We start from the raw sequence: 25,762 nt of genomic DNA, 5'->3' as shown, positions 1-25,762 counted from the left end.
AGACATAAATAAATATTAATACTTTCCTCTTTCGTTTTGAAAGAGGAAAAAATGTAGCCTTTTCTTTAGTCTTCTTCTTCATCATCAGATGGGGAAAGGGTAACCAAAACTTGTCTCTCTATAAGTGGTTTGACAAAGATGTCATTCACCTTGATCTGTAACGTTACAGTTTTATCACTAATATAGATCGACTCGATCATCAACGACATCTTCACTTTGCAATATTGATCAAGATAATCAAATGGATTCACTTTATCAATCCCTTTTGAGTGAAAAAGTGTGTGTATCTTATCCGCCTTCTTGGAGAAAATGAGCTTTGAGTAAAGAATGGGTGGTCTTTCATCTTTCTCAATCAAAGGGATTTTTAACATTTCTGCAGTTTCAATTCCACACTCCTTCTCAAGATGTTGATAACACAGCTCTTCAATCTTTTTCAATCCTTCATAAAAGTCAAGCTCTTTTTGTGATGTTTCTTTGTAATCACTCCAGAGACAGGTGGGAATTGAGTAACCGTTGAGATTTTCAACTTCATCCACACTCTTTTGCACACCGAAAGAGAAGAGAAGAGGAGATTCAATCACCAACGGTCCTCGTCCTCGTTCTCGTCGAGGAGTCTTTACCTCAATCTTGATACTTTTATTACCATATTTGTTAACAACAGCATCGTGGAAGATGACATTCTTTTTGGTAAGCTTATTGAGACTTGTGAGTTGCATTCTTAAATATTATCAACATTTCTTTAAAAAATTTTTTTTTAAATCTTTTTGAGATAAATGTTCTTTTTGCTTTTGCAATTTTAACACTTATCTTTTGAGATAAATGATCTTTTTGCTTTTGCAATATTAACACTTATCTTTTGAGATAAGTGTTCCTTTCTGTTATTACACTTTTGTCGCTTATCTTTTGAGATAAGTGTTCCTTTCTGTTTTACAATTTTATCAATTATTTTCTTTGTATAACTATTAGTAAATGGTTAAAATTCCAAAATTAAATACACCTTCTTCAAGTGTAACTCGAAAGAGCAGAGTACCTGGTGTTGACTTTCTTGATGAAGAGTATAGGATGCTGATCGCTGGTCCGAGTGGAAGTGGAAAGACAAACACCCTAATGTATATGTTGAGAGAACCGCTTGTCATTTACGATGAGATTTACCTCTACACACCAAACACTCATCAAGAGTTGATACAAGATCTTCAAAAGATTATGCGTCAACACTCACAGAAACTTGGGTATGAGATTTTGCATGTGATGAACCCTGATGAAATTCTTGACACAACAGAGTATCAAAGTGGGAATAGAAAGGTTGTGATTTTTGACGATCTTATGGCTGCATCTAATGATGTACAGAAAAAGATCTTGAAGCATTTTATTGATGGAAGACATCATTTGATCTCACCGGTGTATCTGAGTCAATCATATCACAAGACACCTGTTGACATCAGATTGAACTGTTCTCATCTGATTGTGTACAAACCTACAATGACTCGTCATCGAGGTTTAATCGCTAGTGAGAATAGTTTTGAACCAGATCTGTTCTCAAGACTTAAACCTTTTGAATTTCTTTTCCTCGACAAAATAAAAGAAACATGCATGAAAAATTTCAATGAAAAAATTTAACGAATTTAAATTGAATTTATTCAAAAGATGAAGATTTATTGTGTCAAACAGAGAAAAAAGACCGATTCCGTACCTGGGAGTGAAAGACGGGAGATTGCAAAGAACGGTCGTCCAATGATCAAATCGACGTGTGCAGAGTGTGGTAGTACAAAGGTAAGGTTTATCAGTGGTGGAATGCCAGGAGGATTTATCGATATTCACAAAGCTATCGGAAAACTACCAAAACCGGACGGTGGTTGGACTCTTCCAGGGCACAAGTATACAGGACCGTACAACCCCCTTGAAAATCAGGTTCGATACAATCCAATGACAGGAGAGATTTTGGAGATCTATGACCCACCCACAGGTCCGACGGACGCTGTCTCTATGCAACATGATGTTGATTATAGTGTCTGTGCAAACAGCACTAATCCGAAGAAGTGTAAGAATGTGGCTGATCGAAAGATGGTCAAAGCTCTTGATGAGATACCATTCTCCGAAAGGCAGTGGGGCCATTGGGCTGCGAGAAACATTATCAACTCAAAACAAAAGCTTGGTCTGGGTTTGGGAAAAAAAAGCTGAAAAAAAGTAGTCAAAGGTGGCGAGAAGAATTAGCAGATGAGTTGCATAGACCGGTGAGACGAAACTTTAGAAAACGACAGGTTAATGTCAAGGGAATTGATGAGATTTGGTGTTCTGATCTCGTCGAGATGCAAAAGTTTGCAAAGTGGAATAAAGGTTATCGTTATCTGCTGATGGTTTTGGATGTCTTCAGTAAATACGGTTGGATTGTTCCGTTGAAGAATAAAAAGGGTGAGAGTGTGGCTGAGGGGTTCAAAAAGATATTCACCCAGGGGCGGGTACCGAAGAGGCTCTGGGTTGATAAAGGATCAGAGTATTACAACAGTCATGTCAAAAACTTGATGAAGAGCAAAGGTGTTGAGATGTACTCGACAGAGAATGAAGAGAAATCATCTGTCTGTGAGAGGTGGAATCGTACGATCAAAACCGAGATGTGGAAGCAGTTTACCATTCAGAACAACACACAGTATCTCGACATCCTGCCACACATTGTCGAGAAGTACAACAATCGAAAACATAGATCGATTAAGATGTCACCTGTTGAGGCTTCCAAGAAAAAGAATGAGGATGAAGTTTTTATGAATCTCTTTGGTGATTTGAGACAAGTCAAAATTGAGCCAAAATTTACTGTTGGTGATCATGTTCGTATCACCAAATTCAAACGAAAAGTGTTCGACAAAGGATTCACCCCGAATTGGACAGAGGAGATTTTTGTTGTTGATGAGGTTCAATATTCCAACCCGATCACTTACAAGTTGAAGGATCTGCTTGGGGAAGAGATCAAAGGCACTTTCTACGAACAAGAGATGTTGAGAGCAAAGCAAGATGTTTTCCGAATTGAGAAGGTTATTCGAAAGAGCAAAGGGAAAGCTCTCGTGAAGTGGAGTAGTTACCCAGAAAAATTCAACTCATGGGTTGATGAGAGTGAACTTCAAGGGTTATGAAAAAATGAAAAAAAATGAAAAGAAAAAAGTCTTAAAAGAATATTTGATAATAATAAGATGGATGATCTTGAGTCTTATTCAAAACCTGCACTCATGGAAATAGCGAAAGAGATGGGTTTGAAAGGTCGTTATAAACTAAAAAAAAAACAATTGATTGAGTTAATTAAAAACCCTCCTCCTCCTCCACCTCCTCGTGCAAAATTTACAGGTGTGAAGAAAAGAGTAACACTTCAACCTGTTGATTCAGAAGGAGAAGAACTTGTTTTTCCCTCAATAAATGCCGCTGCGAAACATTTTAACGTAAATTCTGGAAGATTTGGTTATAGAATCGCCAAAAAAAAAGACACAATAGTTATTGATGGGATAAAATACAAGCTCAGATTTGAAAGTTATACATTGAAGAAGTGTAAAGATTAAAGCATGTTTTCATCACTTAAACCGAGTGATGAAAAAAATTTTAAAAAAATGGTTTAAAAAAAATAACTTAATAATAAAATGGATAGAAATACTGTCGTACAACTTCGCCAGATTGCAAAAGAGAGAGGCCTTCGTGGATACTCAAAGCTTCGAAAAGCAGAGCTTATTGAATTCATAAATCAATCAACACCATCAAGAGTAAATTTACTCGATGCTCCTATTCCTACACATGAGATACCAAAATCTCAGAAAATCTTGAGTCCAGTGAAGCCAGCACTCGTAAAGAAGAATAAGAAAGCTGTCGATGATGGGAAGAGAGTGATAGAGGATTGGAGCCAGTGGTTGAAAGAGATCGATGCACCGAGAGTTGTAGTTGATGACAAATTGAAAGATTTCAAAACACATATCGCTGACCTCTACAAGAAAAGAACTCAGCCCAGTTTCACACTTGTTGAGAGCAAGTCTGCATTGAAACAATTCACAAAAAAATATACGATTGATGGGGTGAAAGGTTATGGGGTGTTGGGATTTCTTCAGGCTGTGAAACCGATTGTTATCAACTTTCTGCAAACGCAGAAGAATATCAAGATAGAGTTCGTTCTGAGGTGTAACATGTCAAAGACAAACATTGCGACAGGTGAGACTACGGTAAAGCTTGTATATTTTAAATCTTTCGTAGAGATTGTATTTGAAGAGACTGATAGAGAAGATATTTATCAGAGAGGTGTTGACAAAATAAGAGAGAGTTTGGCTAAGTTTACGAGAGAAGGAAGTGGATGGGTTCTCCATTCGATTGAGGGTTTAGATTTGCATACGGTGAAATATACTCCTTTGAATGGTTCATCATACATTAAGCTACCAAATAATCTTGCGAGAAAAAAGGCTATCATAAACATAAAGAATGAAGATGACGAATGTTTCAAATGGTGTGTTACAAGAGCTTTGAATCCTGTTGTGAAAAATGCTGAGCGTGTGACAAAAGTTTTGAGAGAGCAGGCAAAGAAATTGAATTGGGGTGGGCTTAAGTTTCCACTCACCGTAAAGGATATTCACCGTTTCGAAATTTTGAATCCAAGTCTTGCTGTCAACGTTTACATCTACGAAGGAGGACTCAAACCCTTGAGAGTGAGCAATGTTGAGAGCATCAAGTCCCGCATTCATCTTCTTCTGTTATGTGATGGTGAGAAACAGCATTACTGTCTTATCAAAGATTTAAGTAGGCTTGTATCAAGTGATCTATCAAAAAAGAAAAATAAGAAGTTTATCTGTGATAGATGTCTAAATTATTTCGGAACTCAGAAAGTGTTTGACACCCACCGTGAACTCTGTCGAGATCATGAGGCTGTGAGAGAAAAAATGCCGAGAGATGAAACTTTTCTTTCTTTCAAGAACCACCACAAGAAGATGGATATGCCATTCGTCATCTATGCTGACTTTGAGTCGATCATCAAACCTTTACACACCGTTCAACCGAATCCTATGAATTGTTATACTGAGAAGAAGCAGAAACATATCCCGGTGAGTTTTTGTTACTTTGTCAAATGTTCTTTCGATGACAGACATTCGAAACTGGTTGAATATACAGCAAAGTCTGAAGATGAAGATGTTGCGCAGATATTTGTTGACATGCTTGAAGAGGAGGTTAAGGCAATATACAAAAACCACCCCCCAAAAGAGATGATCTTCACGAACAAAGATGTTGAGGTCTTTGAAAAGGCGAAGTGTTGTTGGTTATGCGGAGGAGCTTTCGAGATGAGAGATGAAAAAGTTCGTGATCATTGTCATTATACCGGCAAATTTCGAGGAGCTGCACATAATATTTGCAACCTGAGATTTAGACGACCAAATTTCACTCCTGTTGTCTTCCACAACTTGGCAAATTATGACGCACATCTCTTTGTCAGAAATCTCGGTGTTTCAGAAGGTGAAATCAATTGCATTCCCAACAACACAGAAAAATACATCAACTTCACAAAGAGCATCATCGTTGACAAGTTTTTTAACGAGAAAGAAAACAAAGACGTTGCTGTTAAGAGAGAGAGTTGAGATTTATTGACAGCTTCAAATTCATGGCTTCCAGCCTTGCAAAGCTTGTCAACAACCTCGTCAAAAAGGATGACTCTTTTGAGAATACAAAAAGATACTTTGATGGAGAGAAGCTTGATATTTTAAAAAGAAAGGGTGTCTATCCTTACGAGTGGTTAGATTCTATCGATAAATTAGATGAAACTGAACTTCCACCGATCGAAGCTTTCTTCTCTATTCTCAGTGGAAGTGGAATAACTAAAGAAGAGTATGAGCATGCGCAGAGGGTGTGAAAAACCTTCGGAATGAAGACGATGCGAGACTATCACAATCTTTATAATCGAAGTGATGTTCTATTGCTGTGTGATGTTTTTGAAAACTTTCGAAAGGTTTGCAAAGAGAACTACGATCTCGACCCCTGCTGGTACTACACCGCGCCTGGGTTGGCCTGGGATGCATGTCTCAAGTTGACAAAGATAAAGCTTTAGTTGTTGAGTGATCCGAACATGTTACATATGTTTGAGAAAGGTATTCGTGGTGGGATTTCCATGATTCCAACAAGGTACTCAAAAGCGAACAACAGATACATGGGTGAGAAGTTTGACCCCTCTAAACCTTCAAAGTTCATCACATATCTTGACGCAAACAACCTCTACGGTTGGGCGATGAGTAAGAGTCTACCAACACATGGTTTTAGATGGGTTGATGAGAAAGACTTTGACGAGTGGAAAAATTTTCCTTGCATTCTCGAAGTTGATTTGGAAGTCAAGGAAGAGTTAAAAGATCACTTTGACGACTATCCTCTCGCTCCTGAGAATTTGTCGGTTGGGAAAGTAAAAAAACTTCTCTGCACCTTGAATGAAAAGAAAAAATACATCATCCATCATGAGACTTTGAAGCTTTACATGAGTCTTGGAATAGAGATTGGAAAGATTCATCGCATCATCAGGTTTGAAGAGCGAGAGTGGATGAAGAGATACATCGATCTCAATACAGAGTTAAGAACCAAAGCTGACAACGATTTCGAGAAAGACTTTTTCAAACTTATGAACAACTCTGTCTAAGGCAAGACGATGGAAAACATTCGGAAACGGGTTGATGTCAGACTTGTCAACTCAGAAGAGAAGGGGAGAATGTTGGCAAAGAGACCCAACTTCAAACATTGTACCATATTTTCCGAGAATCTTTGTGCAATAGAGATGAGAAAGACAGAGGTTTATTTCAACAAACCTGTCTATCTCGGAATGTGTATCCTCGATCTCAGCAAGGTTTTGATGTATGACTTTCATTACAACTATGTAAAATCCAAGTATGGAGATAGAGCAAAGCTTCTTTTCACTGATACAGATAGTCTTTGCTATGAGATTCAGACTGAAGATTTTTAGAAAGATATAATTGATGATGTAGATTGTCTGTTTGACACAAGTAACATTCCGAAAGATCATTCTTCTGGGTTACCGCAAGTGAACAAAAAAGTTATTGGAAAGTTCAAAGATGAGGCAGGTGGAAAAATCATTGAGGAGTTTGTCGGTTTGAGAGCAAAACTTTATAGCTACAGGATGTTTGATGGAGGAGGTGAGATGAAAAAGTGTAAGGGAGTCAAAAAGGGAGTAGTGGAGAGTACCATCAGCTTCGATGACTATAAGAGATGTCTGTTCGGTGGTGGAAAACAGTATCGGAAAATGAACACCCTTCGAAGTCGGAATCATGATATTTTCATGAAAGAGATCAACAAAGTCGCATTATCTGCCAATGATGATAAGCGAGTCATTCTACCAGACAGAGTGAACACACACGCAATCGGGTACTAATTCTCGAAAGTTCTCAATAATTTAATAGTATATGCACGTGAAATATTGATAATGTTGTTTAAAAAGGTACTACTTATCGAATGTTTGCCATAAATTAATAGCTAAAATAAAAATGAGCCAGAACCCGCCTTTCCCCTACTACTAAGGGTAAGCTCCTGGATACTACAAGCCAGCTAAAAGTCTTAAAGGAATCATTTAACAAAGTTGAACAATAATCGAGACGAGACTGCATGGAAATCCGGGGTATTCCAGAGATTTCTAGTGACACGCGGGAAGATACGAACGAAATTGTAGTGGAGCTCGGTCGAAAGATAGGAGTTGACCTGAAAAAAGAGGATACATCAACGAGCTATCGTCTTCCGAGTAAAAGGAAAGCGAACGGGGAAAGGTGTATTACATGTTAATCCTGATCCTAATATAATTTTTGACTCCTTTTACACTAGAGTCTCATAAAGGCATAATTGATGTTCATATCCCTCTCATACAACTCTCTAAACGTTTATAAAGAATGAAATCTAAGCCATGGATAACTACCACTTTCAGGGTCTCAGTCAACATAAAAAATAAACTTTTCAAGAAGTATATTTCAGCTAAATCTGTATATTATCACAGCAAATTCAAGATTTATAGAAATAAAATTCATCACTTATTAAAAGTAAGTAAAAACAATTATTATAATAATTATTTCCATGTAAGCAAGTCTGATTCCAAGAGAGTATGGTAGGGGATAAGACAACTTGTTAATCTTAAATCCAGATCTGGCTCTACTCCCACTAAATTACCTGTTGAGGATGTTGAATTAAATGATTTTAAGTCAATGGCTGATGCTTATAATAATTTTTTTGCTAATATTGGAAATAATTTGACAAAGTATATTCCTCGTGTAAATAAACGCCTGTTGTTAAAAAGGGCGTGCAAACAAGTTTAAATAATTATCGTCTCATTTCTATTCTCTATCTATTCAGCAAGCTGTTAGAAAAGTTGATGCATAAAAAAATTTTGAATTTTTGGAGAAGAAAAAAGTAATTTATTGTAAGAAGTTTTGCTTCCGTGCGGAAACACTCCACGGATCATGCTATCGTAAGCATCCTGCCAGGAATTTTCTAGAAGTATATTTTTGGATTTCAGTAAAGCCTTTGATACTGTAAATCGTAATATCTTGATTGAAAAACTAGATTATTATGGCATTCGTGGTGTTACCAAGGATTGGTTCATCTCCTATCTTACGACAGATATCAATATGTTTCCTTGGGGCAAACTGAGTCTGATCCTCATCCTGTGTCTTGTGGTGTTTCTCAAGGCTCAGTTCTCGGCCCGCTTTCATTTCTTGTAGATGTAAATGATTTCAGTTACTACTCTGAAATTCTAGATTTTCATTTATATGTAGATGATGCCAATCTGTTTTATAAACGCAAAAATCTTAAAGTCCTTGAATCCAAAGTAAACAATGAACTAGTAAATATTCATACTTGGTTGACTTTCGTCATTTTCCACCCTCCACGAAGAAAGTTACCCTTTCATATCATACTCTCTTTAAATAGCATTAACTTAAACCAAGAGTACTCAGAAAAAATATCTAAGTATTGTAATATATTCTAATTTATCTTAGAAAAGTCAAGTACGCCACAATGCTGAAAAGATTAAGCGCAATATTGGGAATCTTTCTAAACTTCGTTATTATGTGAATTCAGATATTCTGGTTAAGCTATATTATGCTTTAATATATCCCTTCTTAACCTATGGTTTAATTTCTTGGAATTACACTTCTTCTTCAACTACCCAGCCTTTTTCCATTTCACAAAAGAGAGCTATACGAGTGTTGACTTTCGTGAGCATTCCAGTCCAATTTTCAAATGCTTAAATATTGTTAAACTGCCTGACCTTGTTTTTCGTAATATCGCAGTCTTTATGTATAACTTTCACAATAGACGTCTGCCATCTGTGTTTAATACTTTCTTCACACAAGTTAACAAAAGATACATTTATAATACAAGAAGAGTCTGGAATGATCTTTTTGATCAAGAGTGAGTACAAAGAATCGTTCTGACGAGGGGCTGACGCTCGAAACGTCAACTCTTTTTTACTCTTTACGATGGCCAATTTACGTTTTCAACTCAGTTGTCAACACTAAATTACCTGCTGAGTACAATGAAGATTTTTTGATTGTTATCCTTAAAGGCCATTTTAAAAACGTTTCAATGCAGGTCACTTGATGTGATACGTCACACGTGTGTAAGGTAGTGAAAAGTGTCATGTCAAGACCTGAACGTAACAATTTCGCCCTCCCTGTTCGGCTGCTGCCGGAATTTACCAGCGAAAAAAAAATTTTTTTTCCAGTCTGACATAGGCCACCATTTAGAGACTATGAACTACGAAGTGAGAAATTAAATAATGAAGGTTGAATAATTGAAAGGCGACGGATCGGTTCTCTGTATTCAGAGTCGCAGGTTATTTGCACACCATTCCAAACAGCTGTAAAAAAAATATATTCCCATAATTTGTTCTTCCTAACCATTATGGAATCATATACTTATAAAGATATGTTTAGTCCATGCCGAAAAGTATTGGAGTTTAGATTTTGTCCGGTGTATATCATTGTGACCTCAGGCCCATTGGTTCTGGAGTGAGCGTGACTAAGCGCTAAGTACTGTCGCGGATTATGGGTGGTCGCCATCTGGTTTCGTGAACGAAACTCTTCTTTCACGTTCCGGAAATGTCCAAGAATTATTCTTTTTTATTTTTTTTACGGAGACTGGTGAATAGCACAAAGACTTTTTGCTGTTGTAACTTTCTGTTCATTTCCTTCAACACTTTTTGTCTCTAACTTAGAGTCCTCCAGGAATGATTACAACTAGCATTGAGCATACATATATTTATTTATATATATATATATATATATATATATATATATATATATATATATATATATATAACTAACTGCAGACAGTACTGTTTCGGCCTTCTGGGCCTCATCAGTGCAGTGCTGATGCTAGGATGGAGGTAAGGCAATATAGCCACCCCAAGTGATCTCACACATGTGGGATCACTTAAGCCATGCCAGAGTGCTCAAACTAGAAGAACTAGTGAGTATGCAATATATATATATATATATATATATAGTTATATAGCTCTGCGGCATACAAAGCTTTGCTTTCATGTCCAAATTGAGCACTCTACTAGGATGAGTCATTGCTGCTAGCATTATGCATGCTCACTAGTTTATCTAGTTTGAGCACTCTGGCATGGCTTAGATGATACCACACATGTGAGATCACTTTGGGTGGCTATATAGCCTTACCTCATCCTAGCATCAGCACTGCACTGATGAGGCCCAGAAGGCCGAAACAGTACTGTCTGCAGTTAGTTATATATATATATATATATATATATATATATATATAGCATATTCGTGTGCTTAAGTTCAATGAAAGGTTACTCGTTTCAAAAATGTACAACTGTCATCTGAGTGAACAGTAAATTGCTCACGCTCGTCTATCGTAACCAAAACAAGCCGACAGCTTTTGACCCTAAAGCATCGTCTCTAGCTGAGAGAGCTCCAAGAATGATTACAACTGGCATTGAGAAGCATATATATATATAGCACATTCGTGTGCCTAAGTTCAATGAAAGGTTACTCGTTTCAAAAATGTACAACTGTCAGCTGAGTGAACAGTAAATTACTCCTGCTCATTTATCGTAACTAAAGCAAGCCGACAGCCTGAGACCCTACCGGTTAAAACGCAGTGCTTTGGTGATAAAAAGGAACCGAGTCAGCGACAAACTCGTGCTACGGAAATAACAAGCACGTAATGTTTCTAAATTTACGACCTGAACTTTAAAATAGATATATGTTCACCCTCAAGTTATCCAAACCTGTACCACTCTTAGCCGTGTTGACATTTACAAGATGGACGGAAAACAACAGGATGTAAAATGAAGAAAACGAAAGCCAGGGAAGCGCTGTATAGTGATTTTTTGTACCCAAAAAATGCAGACGGAGTCAGCCTTCACCAGTTTCCTCTAACGCTGGATGCTGGACAATACATCTGGCTTCTGCCTGCAACTGTTCCGCTGTAACATCCTCCAAATTTTTATTTTTGACCACATCTACTTTTTGGAAAGAGATGTTTTCTTTCTCCCTCCACATTGATTGGCAATCTCCACACTAACACTCTGTACTAATTGAAGTATTGCACTTAATTGAATGTACTATTGAAGCGGCCGCGGCTCAAGGGCCCACGGTCCTCCTTTGACTCTCGCGATATATTTTAGGTTCGTCCAGGTGGTTCAAATCGCGAGGACCTCATTTCACCAGCAGGTTGATAAGCCCCTTCATTATGTTCACTCTCCATCGAGGCCTCAAAATCCGAATAATCAGACCCCGAAATAGAACTACTTTTACTCGAGTTACCATCCGCCATATTTACTTTGCATAATGTACACACGCGTGACGTACAAGGTCACATGATTAAAATCGAAGCGTTTACGGCAGATGACTCACGAAGCTGCAATGAGGACCGTTTTCTCGGCGAAAAAAGGCACAAAGAGGCATACCAAGCACCTTGTATCTGTTTCAATGTGCTATTTGAGGCGTTAAGACGGTATTCCGAAAAAGCGACCTTTTAGCCGTCAGTTACCCTTTAAAGAATAACAAAGGATCAGTTCAGAGTGCAGTAGCCGGTCAGAACGCGCCTTCAACGCTATCCACTGTTCTGGTGCATACTTGTAAAAGATCAGCATCCTGCCAGTCCAATAAATTTTTAACACCTTACTCACGTATGCCAGAAAGTACTCATTCGTTAAAAAAAATTATAGGATTGAAAACCTTTTTAAAAGTAACCCTAATATTTTTAGGGTAAAAGTGAAATTTACGGAGTATTCAGAAGAGCCCTGATAATAGATCGGAGAAAAATAGCAACCAAATTGAAAGACCGAAATGGAATTTACCAAACAGTAACAGCAATATCATGCAAAGTCTAGACAAGAGATAAATAAAGAATCTTTCTTACAAACTGGATCGCAGCGGTACAATTAACGAAAATCCTTCACGTACCTTTTTGAAATTGTCTATTAGACATACCTGTATTATACTTGTACAGACAAAAATCCTTTATTTTGCAGTGTGATACGGCGTTTTTATTTTTGTCTATTAGACATACCTGTAATATACTTGTAAAGACAAAAATCCCTTTATTTTGCAGTATGATGAGGCGTTTTTATCAAAACATTATTCACGTAGCAGACTTGTTCAACTCCAGCTTCGACAGATACATCATGTAGTTGTATAATTTGCCGTATGGCTACATAATGCGGGGCGGAAACGGGTAAATTTTTTTAAGGGGAATCCTCCAAACTGGTGCACGTAGTGGTGCATTTAAGTGGTTTTGGTTTCTTTAAGTCGAGCATTAGATAGCACAAGACAAAACAGAATTCAGGAAAGTGTCAAAGTGGGTCATTTGTAGTCTCAGTACACTGCATTTCATAGCCGCGTAAATGCTCTTCCCGCTTAGCCAAGGGTCACGTCTATGGTTGTAAAGTGGATCTCAAGATGTCTCATTCAAAGCAAGTAAGCGAATTGCAACTCGGTGATTACACTTTTTTCGATCAATCAAGTTTTCAAACCTTATCGTTACACTAAACCATGTAATCGTAAAACTCCGCCTTGTAAACGATTTCGGCCTCAACTTGCCAATTCATTGAAACGTTGAATATCACCCACAAAGGTAGCGGTTCGAAAAATAATTACAAGGATTGTCACTCGTCTGGTCTCCCTTTCTTTTTTTGTACGTAAGGGCTTTTTTTATGTACGTGGAAAACCCCGAAATGGACAACTCGCCAAAATGGGTTTTTTTCATCAAAGTAAGCGGTCAGATAACAGGCGATACGCTGTGGAAGTAAGGTGAGGTATTTTTATTGAGAAATTGACGTATTTGTTCAGTCCTTAGAGCGGTCGTACATATTCCCATACAAACTCTTATAATTCCGCCATGACTGTTACTGCGCAAGATGATCTTATCACAGCTTGGGCTGCCTGTGGGTGGAATCAAAATTTTCTTACACAGCTGCTCATTTATGTTTTACTCATTTTGCGTTCTGAAATGTGTTTTACTCAGAGGCAACACTCTCGTGCACAAAACCAATTTTGAAAGAGGCAACTTTCCCATCGACGGGCCTGTCACGCAAAACAGGACGCATGGCTGGGAACCAACCTCGGAGAAAATGACTCCTTGTGAAGGAATAATTAGGGAACACACTATCATGTACCTGATGGTTGAAGGCGGGAAATTGCTGAATTCTCGATATAAAAACAATTACAGGTAATTACGTTGGCTTCGACTGCTGTGTACAGACATGCATCTGGCTTAATCTTTACGCACTGTTAAGAACAAGTCTCTGTAAGAATCAAACATCTTAGGAAATAAAAATTTTCAGCCCCCATTCAAATTTTGCATGCAGTTAGGCACTCAGCGGGGATGCACAAAAATACCCTTTTTAAAGGCCGCAACTTTCTTGTGGCCATGGTAACAGCGGCTGCTTGTTCGAGGCCTGGGGCCTCATTTTCATACAAAAACGTCGCAAAAAATGAGTGAAATGTTTATTTCTCTATGTCAAGCTAAATACAACATTACAAATTGGCACCTCTACCATACATAGTAACATCATTCGTCTTCACTTTGGTTCATTCAATTTTCCCTGAGAGTGAATGTGAACACACCAATAGATCATTCATCTCGGTACAGTTTCGGTCATTTTTGTTGTCGGGTAAAACAGGGAAAATGTTTATCCGAATTTCTTCAAAAGTATACCGATTCTGGAACTGAAACTACCCAACTTGCTGGTTATAATATTCTTGTTTTTAAATATGTAAAAATCTCTGGGGGCCTGCCTCTACTTTGCAAAGGGGAAATTCGCGAAAAAAGCTCAAAATCAGATATTGCATAATTTGGCGATGTTTACATCTAATGTTTTCAACAACAAATGTTTCAGAAAGGTGAAACATGCACGGCTTTGGAAGAATGTTATCTTATGAGCAATATCCCGAAAAGAAATCTCGCCTCTGGTTGTCATCTTTTAAAAAAAATTGATCAACCTTCATGAAGGACTACTCGACGTAACTACAAACATATACCTCAAATCGTGTGCATATCATCCAGATTCCGAGTGCCGCACCTTCTTTCATGGGAATTTGAGCGATCCGAAGTCCTCTGAAGGTACACTGATATACTTGTATGTCATTTGAAACATGTTGAAGTCGGCTGATCTACACGAAAGTATCGTCACACCGGTCGTTTGTCATAAACATATACGTTGTCAGGATAGCGTGACGCTGTATTTCTCCATAAAGTTTCCATCGATCGCCCCCAAGAAGACGAGAAATGGACATTTTTGGAAATATCAGCAGATTTCTGCGCATTCTATGTAAAACCAACCAAAAAACAAAAAAGAAAACCTCTTAACTTCTCAGTTAATAGCTTGATAATCTCTATAGACCAACGTTATTGGACTGAGCGATCTCCTTTTTCTTCCTTATGAGCCGGCCACCTCAGGGGAAAATTAAAGAGACCTTTTACTTCCTCTCTTGTAAATCACTGGGATATTGCGTTATTTTCATCTTTAAGCTTGTAAAAGATATCCGGGAGAAAAGTATGGAAAATAATGGTGATGAAATCGCTGTTCTTTTTCCTGAAGGACATGAAGCAATCCAGATTAGATATTAACCATGGGGCGTTTCGTTCAAGTGACAAGTTACGATTTACGTGTGGATAATAAGTTGTTTGAAAGGTGGAATTATGACATAATGATTTCATTAAATATTTTATTTCGCACTTTGTTATGAGTTTTTCTTCATCAAGACATGGAAGGAAACATTGATTGACTCGATTGCACTGCGGCGGTAATAAGTTTCTCCTCATCATATCTTATGCAAATTTTCTAACAATTTTCTGACATAGTAAAAAAGGTAAAGAACGTTCTCTGGTTAAAAAGGCTTTAAAATATGAGCTTTTGGCTATTATACTATAGCCTTTAATATATAGAGGGGAGGGTGAGAAAAAATTAAGAACTAAAAAATACAATAGAAGTGTGGAAAGCTAAAAAATGGACAATAAAACAAAATCAAATTACAATAAGATAGAATATTGTCTTGGTAACGGTTTAGAATTTTTGTCTGCGCTGACAGTTTTTGCGGTATGCCAAGATTCTAGTGTTTTTCGGACGCGGTAATTGCCTTTGTCTATCACGGTAGCGCCCTCAAAGTCAATCGCGTGATTGTTTTCCCACGCATGGTTGGCAATGTTCGAGCCACTCGTATAGTTTTTAAGATTTCGTTGATGTTCCTTTCTCCGGGTTTTAAAGCATCTGCCAGTTTCTCCTACATAACTCCAACAGCAGTCAGAGCACGGAATTTTGTAGACAACATTGCATTGTAGATCTAAGGGCTGCCTAAACTTAGGTGACGGGAATTCTTGTTGCAGGGTTTTAGCTGGTTTGCTAACCACACGAATGTCATTTTTACGAAGTAATCTGGTAAGGGGCTCAGTCAGGCGGCTGATGTAGGGAAGACAAGCGAAACCCAGAGATGTGTCTGATGGATCGGCCCATTTGGAGAACATGGACACTAACTCTTCCGGTGTAGGAGTCGTCGGAGCTGACTTCTTTTTTATAATGTTGGAAATAACTATAGATGGGAAGCCATTAGCTTTTAAGGCTTCGGCAACGTGGCTAGTCTCGCGTCTTTTACCTTCAATGGTGCTCGGAAGGTTGGCTGCACGGAATAGAAGGGTCGAGGCCGCACCGACTATATGTTTTAATTCATGATGTGAAGAAAAATCCAGATATCTATCTGTGCGTGTCGGCTTTCTGTAAACATCAATGCTAGTAACACCATTTTTCCTGGAAACAAGCGTGTCAATTCAGTTCAATTTTTTTAAATTTTCTGACAGTTTTCAGATGATTCGAAATATCTTTGTCTCAAAAATGACCGAAATTGTACCGAGATGAATAATCTATTGGTGTGTTCACATTCAATCACAGGGAATATTAAATGTATCAAAGTCAAGACAAAGGATGTTACTATGTATGGTAGCCATTTGTAATGTTGTATTTACATTTCACTCTTTTTTGGCGACGTTTTTGTATGAAAATGTGGCCCCAGGCCCATAATAAGCAGCCGTTGTTACCATGGCAACAATGGTGCTGCGACCTTTAAAAAGGGCATTTTTGTGTATCCCCCCCTGAGTGTCTAACTGCATGCAAAATTTGAATGGGGGTTGAAACATATCAAACTCACGGGATACAAATAGTCTTAACATGAATATAGTGACCACGCCCACTTCAACGCCCCACTCAAATCGAGTATAATTTTCGAACATTTTACCATTGTGCGAGTTCTCTACGGAAAAAGCACTCAATGTACCTCTGAAATATTAAACTACAATATTGTGGCTTTCTATTTCGCTAATTTTCTAACTTGAAGGTAAAGCTTTACCCTCGTCATTTGAACCTTTTCTCCGAGCGGTTGCGTGAAATTAACAAGGCGTTTTTGTTCAAAACACAACCGAGCGAAGCGTCTCGGGCGATATCCCTTTTACGCAAGCGCAATTTAAAAATGTACCGCCAGAATCGAAAAGAGGAACAAATTTCCTTTGTTTTGATATGTAAAGTGTCGAACAAAAAGCAGATTTACCCTCGTCAGATGGCGTTTCAAAACAGCTGTATCTTCCTCCTTTTAATTTTTTCCTGTTTTGTGAGCGTGAAAGCAGTAGGAGAGGGATCGGGAAACTCAGAAAGCACTTCGGGAATCAATCTGCCATTGTTTACTTACGAGATAAACAAGTAAGATTTGTGAAGTTCATCGCAGTATGAAGTCTAAATAAATGCCTTTTTTAAGCTTGTTCGCTGGATTTTTCGTAAACTTCCCTGATTAATTTTTCGTTTCAGCTTACTAATATATACTATTTCAAAGCAAAGAAGTTTTCAGAGAAAACCATGAGTCGGTCCTTTCAATAATTGTAAACAAAGTGTTTGAGCAATCAGGTATACGAGGTATAATAATCAATAGCCATATATCAGAAGTCTTCAGAAAGAAAATATTCTGTTTTCAGAAAGCTGTCAAGAAAGCTAGTAATCGCGGCAACTAAATGCACTTCTTAGCAATTTGGAAACGGGCCCTCGGTATCGATTTAAGGTGTATTACAACGAGGTTGATGTACATCAGCTTAAAGATGAGAACAGCCAGTTGAGGGAAGAAAAAATAAAATTAGAAGAATCGTTGGTACAGGAGAAGGCAAAGCGATTGCGAGTGGATAAAAAATCCCGAGAAGCTTTCGAGAAAGCTGAGAAGAAAGGGGCCTTCTAAAATAACAAATTTATTCAGTTGGCCAAAAAGTGATTACAAATGGGAAAAAAGGTAGAGGCCCAGCTAAGAAGAAGTTCAATGACTATTCCAAGCACCATCAAAAGAGTAGTAGTTGCCAAACTACACTCTCCTTTCTTGGGCTGTACAGTTTTGTTGCAACCAAAATTGAAGTCCTCAACACTGAGACTAATCAATATGAAACTTTCAATCTTGTTGGAGAGGGAGAGCTGCCATTTACAGAGTCTGACCCAAAGGCCCTTAATAATGATGACATTGATAACATAAATATGTGGCTCTACCTTAAAGATAAATTCATTATTTCAAATGAGGCCTGGCATGAAATTGCCATTAAGGCTAATGATCTCCCCAATATATATTCCATCAAGAAGCAAATTAATGAGCTAAACAGTAAATGGAACTTGAAACCAACACCAGGAGATGCTGAAGTTGTTCAGTCAGGATTTGCAGAAAGCTTGCAAGAGCACATTGTTAGGCTTCAGAAGAATGGAGAAATCAATGATGGAGAAACTATTAAGATCAAGCTTAGTGGTGATGCTACAAATATTAGAAAGGGGCTTACAGTTGTCAACTTCACTTTTACTATTCTCCATGAAAAGGATGTGGCAATGGGTGTGAAGGGAAATTATATACTTGCTGTTATCAAAACTACAGAGACACATGATAATCTGAGAGACAGCTTAGCAGACCTTCAAATGGAAATGTCAAACTTAAAGGAGATGAGTGCAAATAATTGCACCTATAAAATTGAATACTTTTTAGATGGAGATTTGAAATTTTTAGCACTGGTATGTGGTTTAGGCAGGGCAAATGACCGTGATTCTGCTTGTGTGTGGTGCAAGTGTCCCAGGGAGCAACGGTGGGACACAAGCAAAACATGGTCAATTAATGACCCCAAATTTGGTGCTAAAACTGTCACCAAAATAGCAAGGTTTTCCACTGGAAAGAAATTAAACTGTAAGGCGCAACCATTATTTGATTTTATATCTATGGACCATGTCATCATAGATACATTACATTTTTTTTTCTGAGGATTTCAGATGTTTTGATTGACTTGTTCATAAGAGAGCTGAGAAGAAGTGATGCTATTGAGAAAAAAACCTCTGATGGATTCCCAAGGGATAAATATAAACACCTGGCATGTTATGAAGAATTTATATTAAAAGTATGGGAATCACTTTTAATTTTAGAATCAACAAAGAGAGCAAAAAGCTGGAATATAGAGATCTTACTGAACCAGAAAAGTTGAAACTCTTCCAGAATATAAACATTCCAACCTATGCTTGTCCATCATTGCAGTCAAAACAAAGACATACAAGGGATCTGGGCTAAATTTATGGACATAATTGGTGATTTGAAGCTACATTTTACATTTGAAGAGGGTATTCTTGAACTGCAAAGAAATATCAAATCATAGTTTGAGCACTTTCTCAAAGTTTACCAAGCAAAAGATGTCAATCCCTACATGCATGCACTATGTTATCATGTTCCTGAGTTCCTGTAACTTTATCAAAACATAGCATATTACACACAGCAAGGCTTGGAAAAATACAATAGTAGAGCTTCTAAAGATTTCTTCAGATCCACAAATCACAAAGGGGTTAATGCCCTCAAACAACTGTTTCTGAAGAAAAACAGGATTCAGTTCCTGGAGGCAGCAGGTTATGAAAGGGTTAAGAACACCTACAATGATGAGCTTGCATTCAATGATTGGACTTCTTTGTCCCAGCCAATACTTAATAGTTCCTGGAATAACATAGGCAAAATCTCCAGCTACATTTAAAATTCTTTCATCCCACTTCAGCCCCAGATATGAATCAGGCACCCTATTTGACTCCAACTGGTAAACCATCTTCCCTCTTTGAAGAACGCCGGGCAAAACACTCCCAAGACCTTCCATGAAAATGTATTGGTCAACATTAAGGTCTATGTTTATATCAGGGTCCTCTCGCCGCCCAGACCAAAGCTTTTTCTTTATTTCACGAACAAGTTGGCCATGGAACGATTCTTTTCTATCCTCTAGAGAGTTTTCCGAGGGAATGAACAGCTTTTCGCTGCGAACAAACGGAAAATATCCAGATCCTCTATCGGCCCTGAAGGGTGTCTATCCATCGAAGCATGTGCTATAGCCAACGTAATAAATTTTCAACCTCTCTTGTTGATTTTGTCAACCTCCCTGATCTCAATATCATACAGTTTTGTATCTTTCTATCGTGGATTCGCCTTTCTAACGGGGGTGTATGTTAAGTATTTATTGTAAAATCGCTTTGCTTCTTTATTTCCCTCTTTGACCTGTCCGCCATTTTGAAAATTCGCAACGGAGAGCATGCGCATTACTTAGGGTTAGTGGTCGCGTACACCTGGAACCGAGAAAAACAAATGTTCGTCGCGCTGGGGAAAGAGTTTGATATGTTTTATTTCCAAAAATATTTGATTCGTACAGAGACTTGTTAATAACTTAATTATACCAGTTCTAATTTAAAGGAGAAAGTTATGAGAATAAAATAAAAGTTGTCTATACCACGAAGCATGCCTTCAGTGTTTAGAATGGAATTCCTAAAGCTTTTTAAGCATGTATTCGAGTATCTTATGACGATAAGCCCGCCACCCACCCCACCCCGTGCTATACTGTTTTCACTCAGCGGCTTGTCAAAGGTCACCATGGTTTATGATGTGGCGATCGCTTCCTAATCATCGTTCTTGTCGATCCGAAAATCAAAATACCAGCGTGATATTGCCTCGAATATGCAGCAGTTATGTAATTTGATTCGTACTTAACATTCGAGTCGAAGCTTGAGTGGCACAGGTTATTTCTTACGGTGGAATCGACGAGGGGAACTCGAACACCAGTTGTAGTGTTTGAATTGTTGGAAGAAATGGTCGCATGAGAATGTAGGAAAGGTAAGTTTAACGAACAATGTCAAATTTTGCGCTTGAATTGAAAGTAAAGTTCATTTGAATGTATTTCCGACGGTTTTAGATCTACCTGCTTGATTTATATCGGCTACGCTTCATGTTTACAAGTCCCTCAAAATGGCAGCCAAACTTGGAGATTGCCGAAAATTAGGTAAGTTCACGGAGATATAAAGTTTTCGTAGAGTTGGGCCGCACAGTTTTTTTTCCGTAATTACCTTTTTTATGGCACCTACTTTCTAGCTATGCTAGTTGGATCAGTTAAGAACGCCTCGCTTTTTCAAAAATTTACCTTGAATCTGATCGGTTTTCGCGTGTGTGAAATAAGCGAACAGATAAGGTGTCAAAGGTGTCATTCAAGTCTTCCTGTTTGCTTGGCTGAAACGTGATGTTCACGAAAGTCGCCTCGATAGATAAGATAGAGTTAATATACATGGCTGTGGTATTTGTTTCGTTAAGAGTTCCGTAGTTTTTTGTAAATTTTCCTCCAAAGTTGTCTTAAATTTAAGTCTTGAAAAGTGTCACGACAAGCCTCTCTCGAGTGAAATTTAATTTCCGTAAAACTGTGAAAAATACAGAGATCCGTTTGAACGGACTGTGGTTTTAGTATAGGTACATGAATGTCTTATAAAACACAAGAAATGAGCGAAATCCGTGTCTCAAGCAAATCGACAGGACCGCTCTTACAGAGACACTATCTTAAAGTGTCTAAACTACTGGGACCTTGCACTTCTAGTAGTGTAACGGAAACCACGAGTACTAGCAGTGAACTTTTGGAAGGTGAAAGCAGTGTGCGTGGAATGTTAGATCAGCTGAATTCTGGAATGTTCTTGAATTGCAATGTAAACGTTAATGTCAACTGCAAAGAATGATTATTCTTATCCTGGAAGTCAATAAACATTTGTTCAAGGACTGCATTCTTTTGGAAATTGATTTCCAAACACACGTGTTTGGATATCCTAACGTGTGTTTGGATATCCTAACACGTGTGTTTGGATATCTAATCACGCGTGTTTGGATCTGTTCTTTACCGAGTATCAAGGAGTATCTATGTGAATCAAATGAGGCCTTACGCATTATTAATGAGTTGGAGAAAACATGTTCGCATACTCGTGCAATATTTTGAAAGACTGGAAGACAAACTTCTTTATCTCTGTGCGGCCATTTAATATCCTCTATTTCATACTCGAAATCTTTCTCTTGCTCGAAATTTTAAAATCCTATCGGCCAAAGCAAGGAATTTGCGAATTGACCTTATTGAGGTGATACGAATCTTGGTTCGATAATGGAGGTAATCTCGCTCAATAGGTCTAGTAAGGGAAGAGTATATTCATGGAAAACTACATGAATCAATTTAGTGTTTACGTGTAGGAAGTTTTAAGTTTCTTGAACTCACATTATTTTTTCTTAGGAAAGTGTTTGGAGGTCGAAATGTGAAGTGTTTTCTGGGATAGCTGAGCTGCAATTTTCTTTTTGACACCAATTCTCAAATATCTTCTTTCAGATTTGAATGATTCATGATAAAGTTGAAATCAAAATTACCTAATCATCATAGGTCAATGTAGGAAAAATTTGGGCCTTGACAACTGTGAAGCGAACTTTACGCACTCTCTGCAAGCAACGAATAATAAAAGCAGGGATTTGGCTCGCTTCCTTTCATAACACCTCATAATCAATCGAAAGTTTAAAGACATGTAAAACCGACGAACAATTGAGGTTGAAAACGCTCTTCTTTATTCATCTCATGTTTTTATACAAGAGGGACTCACACTGATACTGACAAACCCGGTAATCCTCAAACCTCGAGGACTCTTGCCACGGCATGTTCTTCTAGTTGAAACTTCAAACCTTCCTTATCAAGGTTGGTTTTTACAAGGCGAACATCCACAAAATGGCTCGGTGGCATCTCGTGTATCACTTTCTTGGCCCTGGAGGAAAAAAAAATCAAGAATGCTCCGTGATTTCTCGCTGAAATAGGAAGTATAGATATTGAGTCATCTACTCCGACGCCCTGGTAACCACAACGATGAAGACAGTTTCCAAACAGCGCGTTCGAGTTGTAATTATGATCGTAAGCGATCAGAATAATTTCAGAGAAATGTCTACAAATAGACCTTTATCCAGCTTTGCAGTTTTGTAATCCGATGCTGTTGAAAAGTTATGATCACAAAATTCGGAAATTTAAGTGAATTTGACAAATGAAGAAACGTGCAAACCTCGGAGGTGACTCTAAACTGTCGGGTACACTGCTTCTGAATATATGAGTTATGTTCGCCGCTTCTTAGGACGTAATTTCATAACAATGTACTGAATTTATACTGCAAAGTTACATAACAGTTGGTGCCTTTTTGGGGACTAGGGAGGGAAACCCATTAAGATCAAGTCAGATACAAGTCTGTACACAGCAGTCGAAGCCAACGTAATTACCTGTAGTTGTTTTCATATCGACATTTCAGCATTTTCCCTCCTTCGACCAAAAGGTACGTGATACTATCTCCCTTGATTGTTCCATTACAAGGAGTCATTTTCTCCGAGGTTGGTTCCCAGCCAAGCGTCTTGTTTTGCATGACAGGCCCGTCGATGGGAAAGTTGCCTCCTTGGAAATTGGTCTTGTGAACAAGAGTGTTGCCTTTGAGGCTGTCAAAGTAGGAAGCATTTCAGAACGCAAAATGAATAAAACATACATTTTGAATCCACCTTACGAGGTAAAAAGATTTTAATGGAATAAAAACCTCTAAATCAACAGGTTAGATTACTATGTTGAAAGAAAAATTAGCCTAAAAGGAAGAAAGTAACGAATGTAAAAAAATTAGATCAATTTGTACAAACTAAGTGTTGTCTGATTAATTTTTGAAAAGCAATCGGTTTGCCGTATTACTGCACTTTTGATGCTTCCATGATGATATTCGTCATGGAAATCCGTCGTGAATTTTCACTTTTTCACATCGAGGCCAAATCTTTGTGTAGTGTTGTTGTTTTTGTGTAGTGTTGTTGTTTTCGATAACTCAAAGATCTTTGTCCAATCTGCAAGTTAAAAAAGCTGATTAACAGCTAAATAGTAAGTAATTACTCACCTCATTTCCACGGTGGCCGTGGCACTCCCTCCATCTTCAAATGTTAATTTCCTGTCGTATGTTAGACCCTCGGGAAATGCTTGCTTAAAATAGTCAGGAATACCAGCAGGATACTTTATAAAACATTTGAATCCATACTTCAAGGTCGGTGCCACTATGTCAACGGCAAATGGAAGGGGTCCGCCCTTTGTAACACGGAATGTCCCCGTTTGTTTGCCTCTGAAATATTCAGATGGATAGGATTTTCGACATAGTATTCTTTCATTAATGAAATCACCAGCATATGACTATTTTGGTGCGTTTTCATCACATAAGTGACTTGCGTACAATGACTTCTGGACGAGTTACTATATGAAGCTTAGATTTATAAACTCCTTTTTCCAAGACAGCCATACGCAGATGGCACAAACGGCCGCAGGAAACATAACTGAAATAACCAAATTTGCTTTGGTTAGATCAGCAATGCATCCACGCAAAAGGACAATTTACAGGTTGATCGTTATTTGACATAAACTTACTCGTAAGGTTTGCCGGTGCCTTCTCCTTCGATGGTGAACGCATGACCATTTACACAGCCCTCCATAAGCCATGTCATCTTCATGGTATCAGCTAAAACCTGAATATTGGAAGAACATTATCAAAAACCGTCAGGAGAAAAAGATTTTCTGGAGAGGCACTTAACCCGCCTATTCTGTTAGCCATGTAAACTGCAATTCACTTACATATTTTGAATGAGACATCTTAAAATCTGCTTCACAAAGTTGAGCAACGAGCACTGTTACCGCCTAAGAGGTATGTCTTGCAACTGTACCAAACTGATGGCGAGTCTCCCTGGTTTGCCAAATTTATACAGTGCCACTCAACCCAAAAAGACAATGATCAATTATATGTCTCACGCGCCGGATAACGTGTACACAGAGTTATACCCTGTTCCGACAGTTCGTGTGATCTTTTAAGCTTGACCGTCCGCCCATTTTGGCCTTATGAATTACTTTTGCCGGAAATAAGAACTTTGTACGTGACCTGGTTTCATGACCACCTAGCAAATCACGAATGTTCAATATGGCATAAACAGACCCTAAATATACCTAACATCAGTTAATAATGTAATTAAAGAAGTATTACAGACTGTTTTTTTTTCTTTTTCCGAAATGGAACTCGATGGAACCGAGCGATTCCACAGTTCTGGCCTGCAAGACTGGCAGATTAATTTTTAAGGCTAGTCAGTTATGTAACTATAGACTTAAGTTGCTCCCAGGTATCAAAAGGTTTCGATAATTATCTGCCTAAAAGAGATAATCAAATTGTGACATAAGCCATTGTCGCTTATTTAACACACTTTTGAGGAAGAGTTCCCTTTTCTTTCTCACAATTGTTTTCTATCGTTGACAGTTTTAACATTAAATTCAATAAAGAGTTAATAAAGGAAAGAAACGAACTAAGAAAGCCTTCCAACGCCGGCGTGCGTTTTCCCTCATTTTTAAGCGTTTCCGGCGAGTTACCACTGTCAGTTATTTTTTAAAACTTATTAAAATGATCTCAAGCTAACCCTTTATTTAGGGCGGAGAATTTCTTACAAACTTTGCCAGATGCCGCCGAATGTTACGTAATTCTACCTTGCATAATGTAATATTGTATAACGAAATGTTAGAATGACCTTGACCCTACCTTGTTATGTAACGCACAAACTGTCGCGGGTGGATTTTTCCATTTTTCCATAATATTGCATGAGGTAATATTGCATAAGGTTATGGAACTTTTAAGGTGCCTCCGTAAAGTTTTAACCTATTTATGACGCGCGCAGCGTCGTTCTGTTTTCACGCATAATTTATATTCTTTTCTACCTTAGAGATCACTAAAAGTTACTATATACAATAGACGAGGGTCAGACTGTTGTTTTCTGTTGTTAAAATTAACAAAACGGTTTTCGTTCTTTAGCTAGAACACAACAAAGGAAGATACCCACTGGCGGTAATCTTGCTTGATTTGAGTTGAATTTTCTCCAAGTGACATTGGTTAAATTCT

General features: G+C 38.0%; 2 protein-coding genes and 1 pseudogene across 2 annotated transcripts; 1 reads left to right on the top strand and 2 right to left on the bottom strand.

Annotated features, from left to right (window-relative positions):
* The first annotated feature begins 6,763 nt into the window (after positions 1-6,763).
* LOC149051137 (uncharacterized) lies at positions 6,764-7,513 on the top strand (annotated as a pseudogene).
* Positions 7,514-14,965: 7,452 nt separating this feature from the next.
* LOC149051136 (uncharacterized) lies at positions 14,966-16,287 on the bottom strand (the record flags this gene model as incomplete). Its single annotated transcript, XM_089193831.1, has 1 exon — positions 14,966-16,287. A coding segment is annotated over one exon (792 nt), but the record flags the coding sequence as incomplete, so codon positions are not given.
* Positions 16,288-22,374: 6,087 nt separating this feature from the next.
* Positions 22,375-24,762, bottom strand: LOC149051135 (GFP-like fluorescent chromoprotein amFP486). Its single transcript, XM_089196062.1, has 5 exons — positions 24,460-24,762; positions 24,256-24,353; positions 23,738-23,956; positions 23,091-23,300; positions 22,375-22,591 (listed from the first exon to the last, which is right to left on the bottom strand). Exons 1-5 carry the CDS (start codon positions 24,475-24,477, stop codon positions 22,459-22,461), a joined length of 678 nt encoding a protein of 225 aa, XP_089052188.1. The 5' UTR covers positions 24,478-24,762; the 3' UTR covers positions 22,375-22,458.
* Positions 24,763-25,762: the final 1,000 nt, after the last annotated feature.

The sequence above is a fragment of the Pocillopora damicornis genome, chromosome 2, assembly GCF_964200805.1.
Source record: "Pocillopora damicornis chromosome 2, jaPocDami1.2, whole genome shotgun sequence".
Taxonomy (NCBI): domain Eukaryota; kingdom Metazoa; phylum Cnidaria; class Anthozoa; order Scleractinia; family Pocilloporidae; genus Pocillopora; species Pocillopora damicornis.
This window is presented reverse-complemented; position numbering and strand designations above follow the sequence as displayed.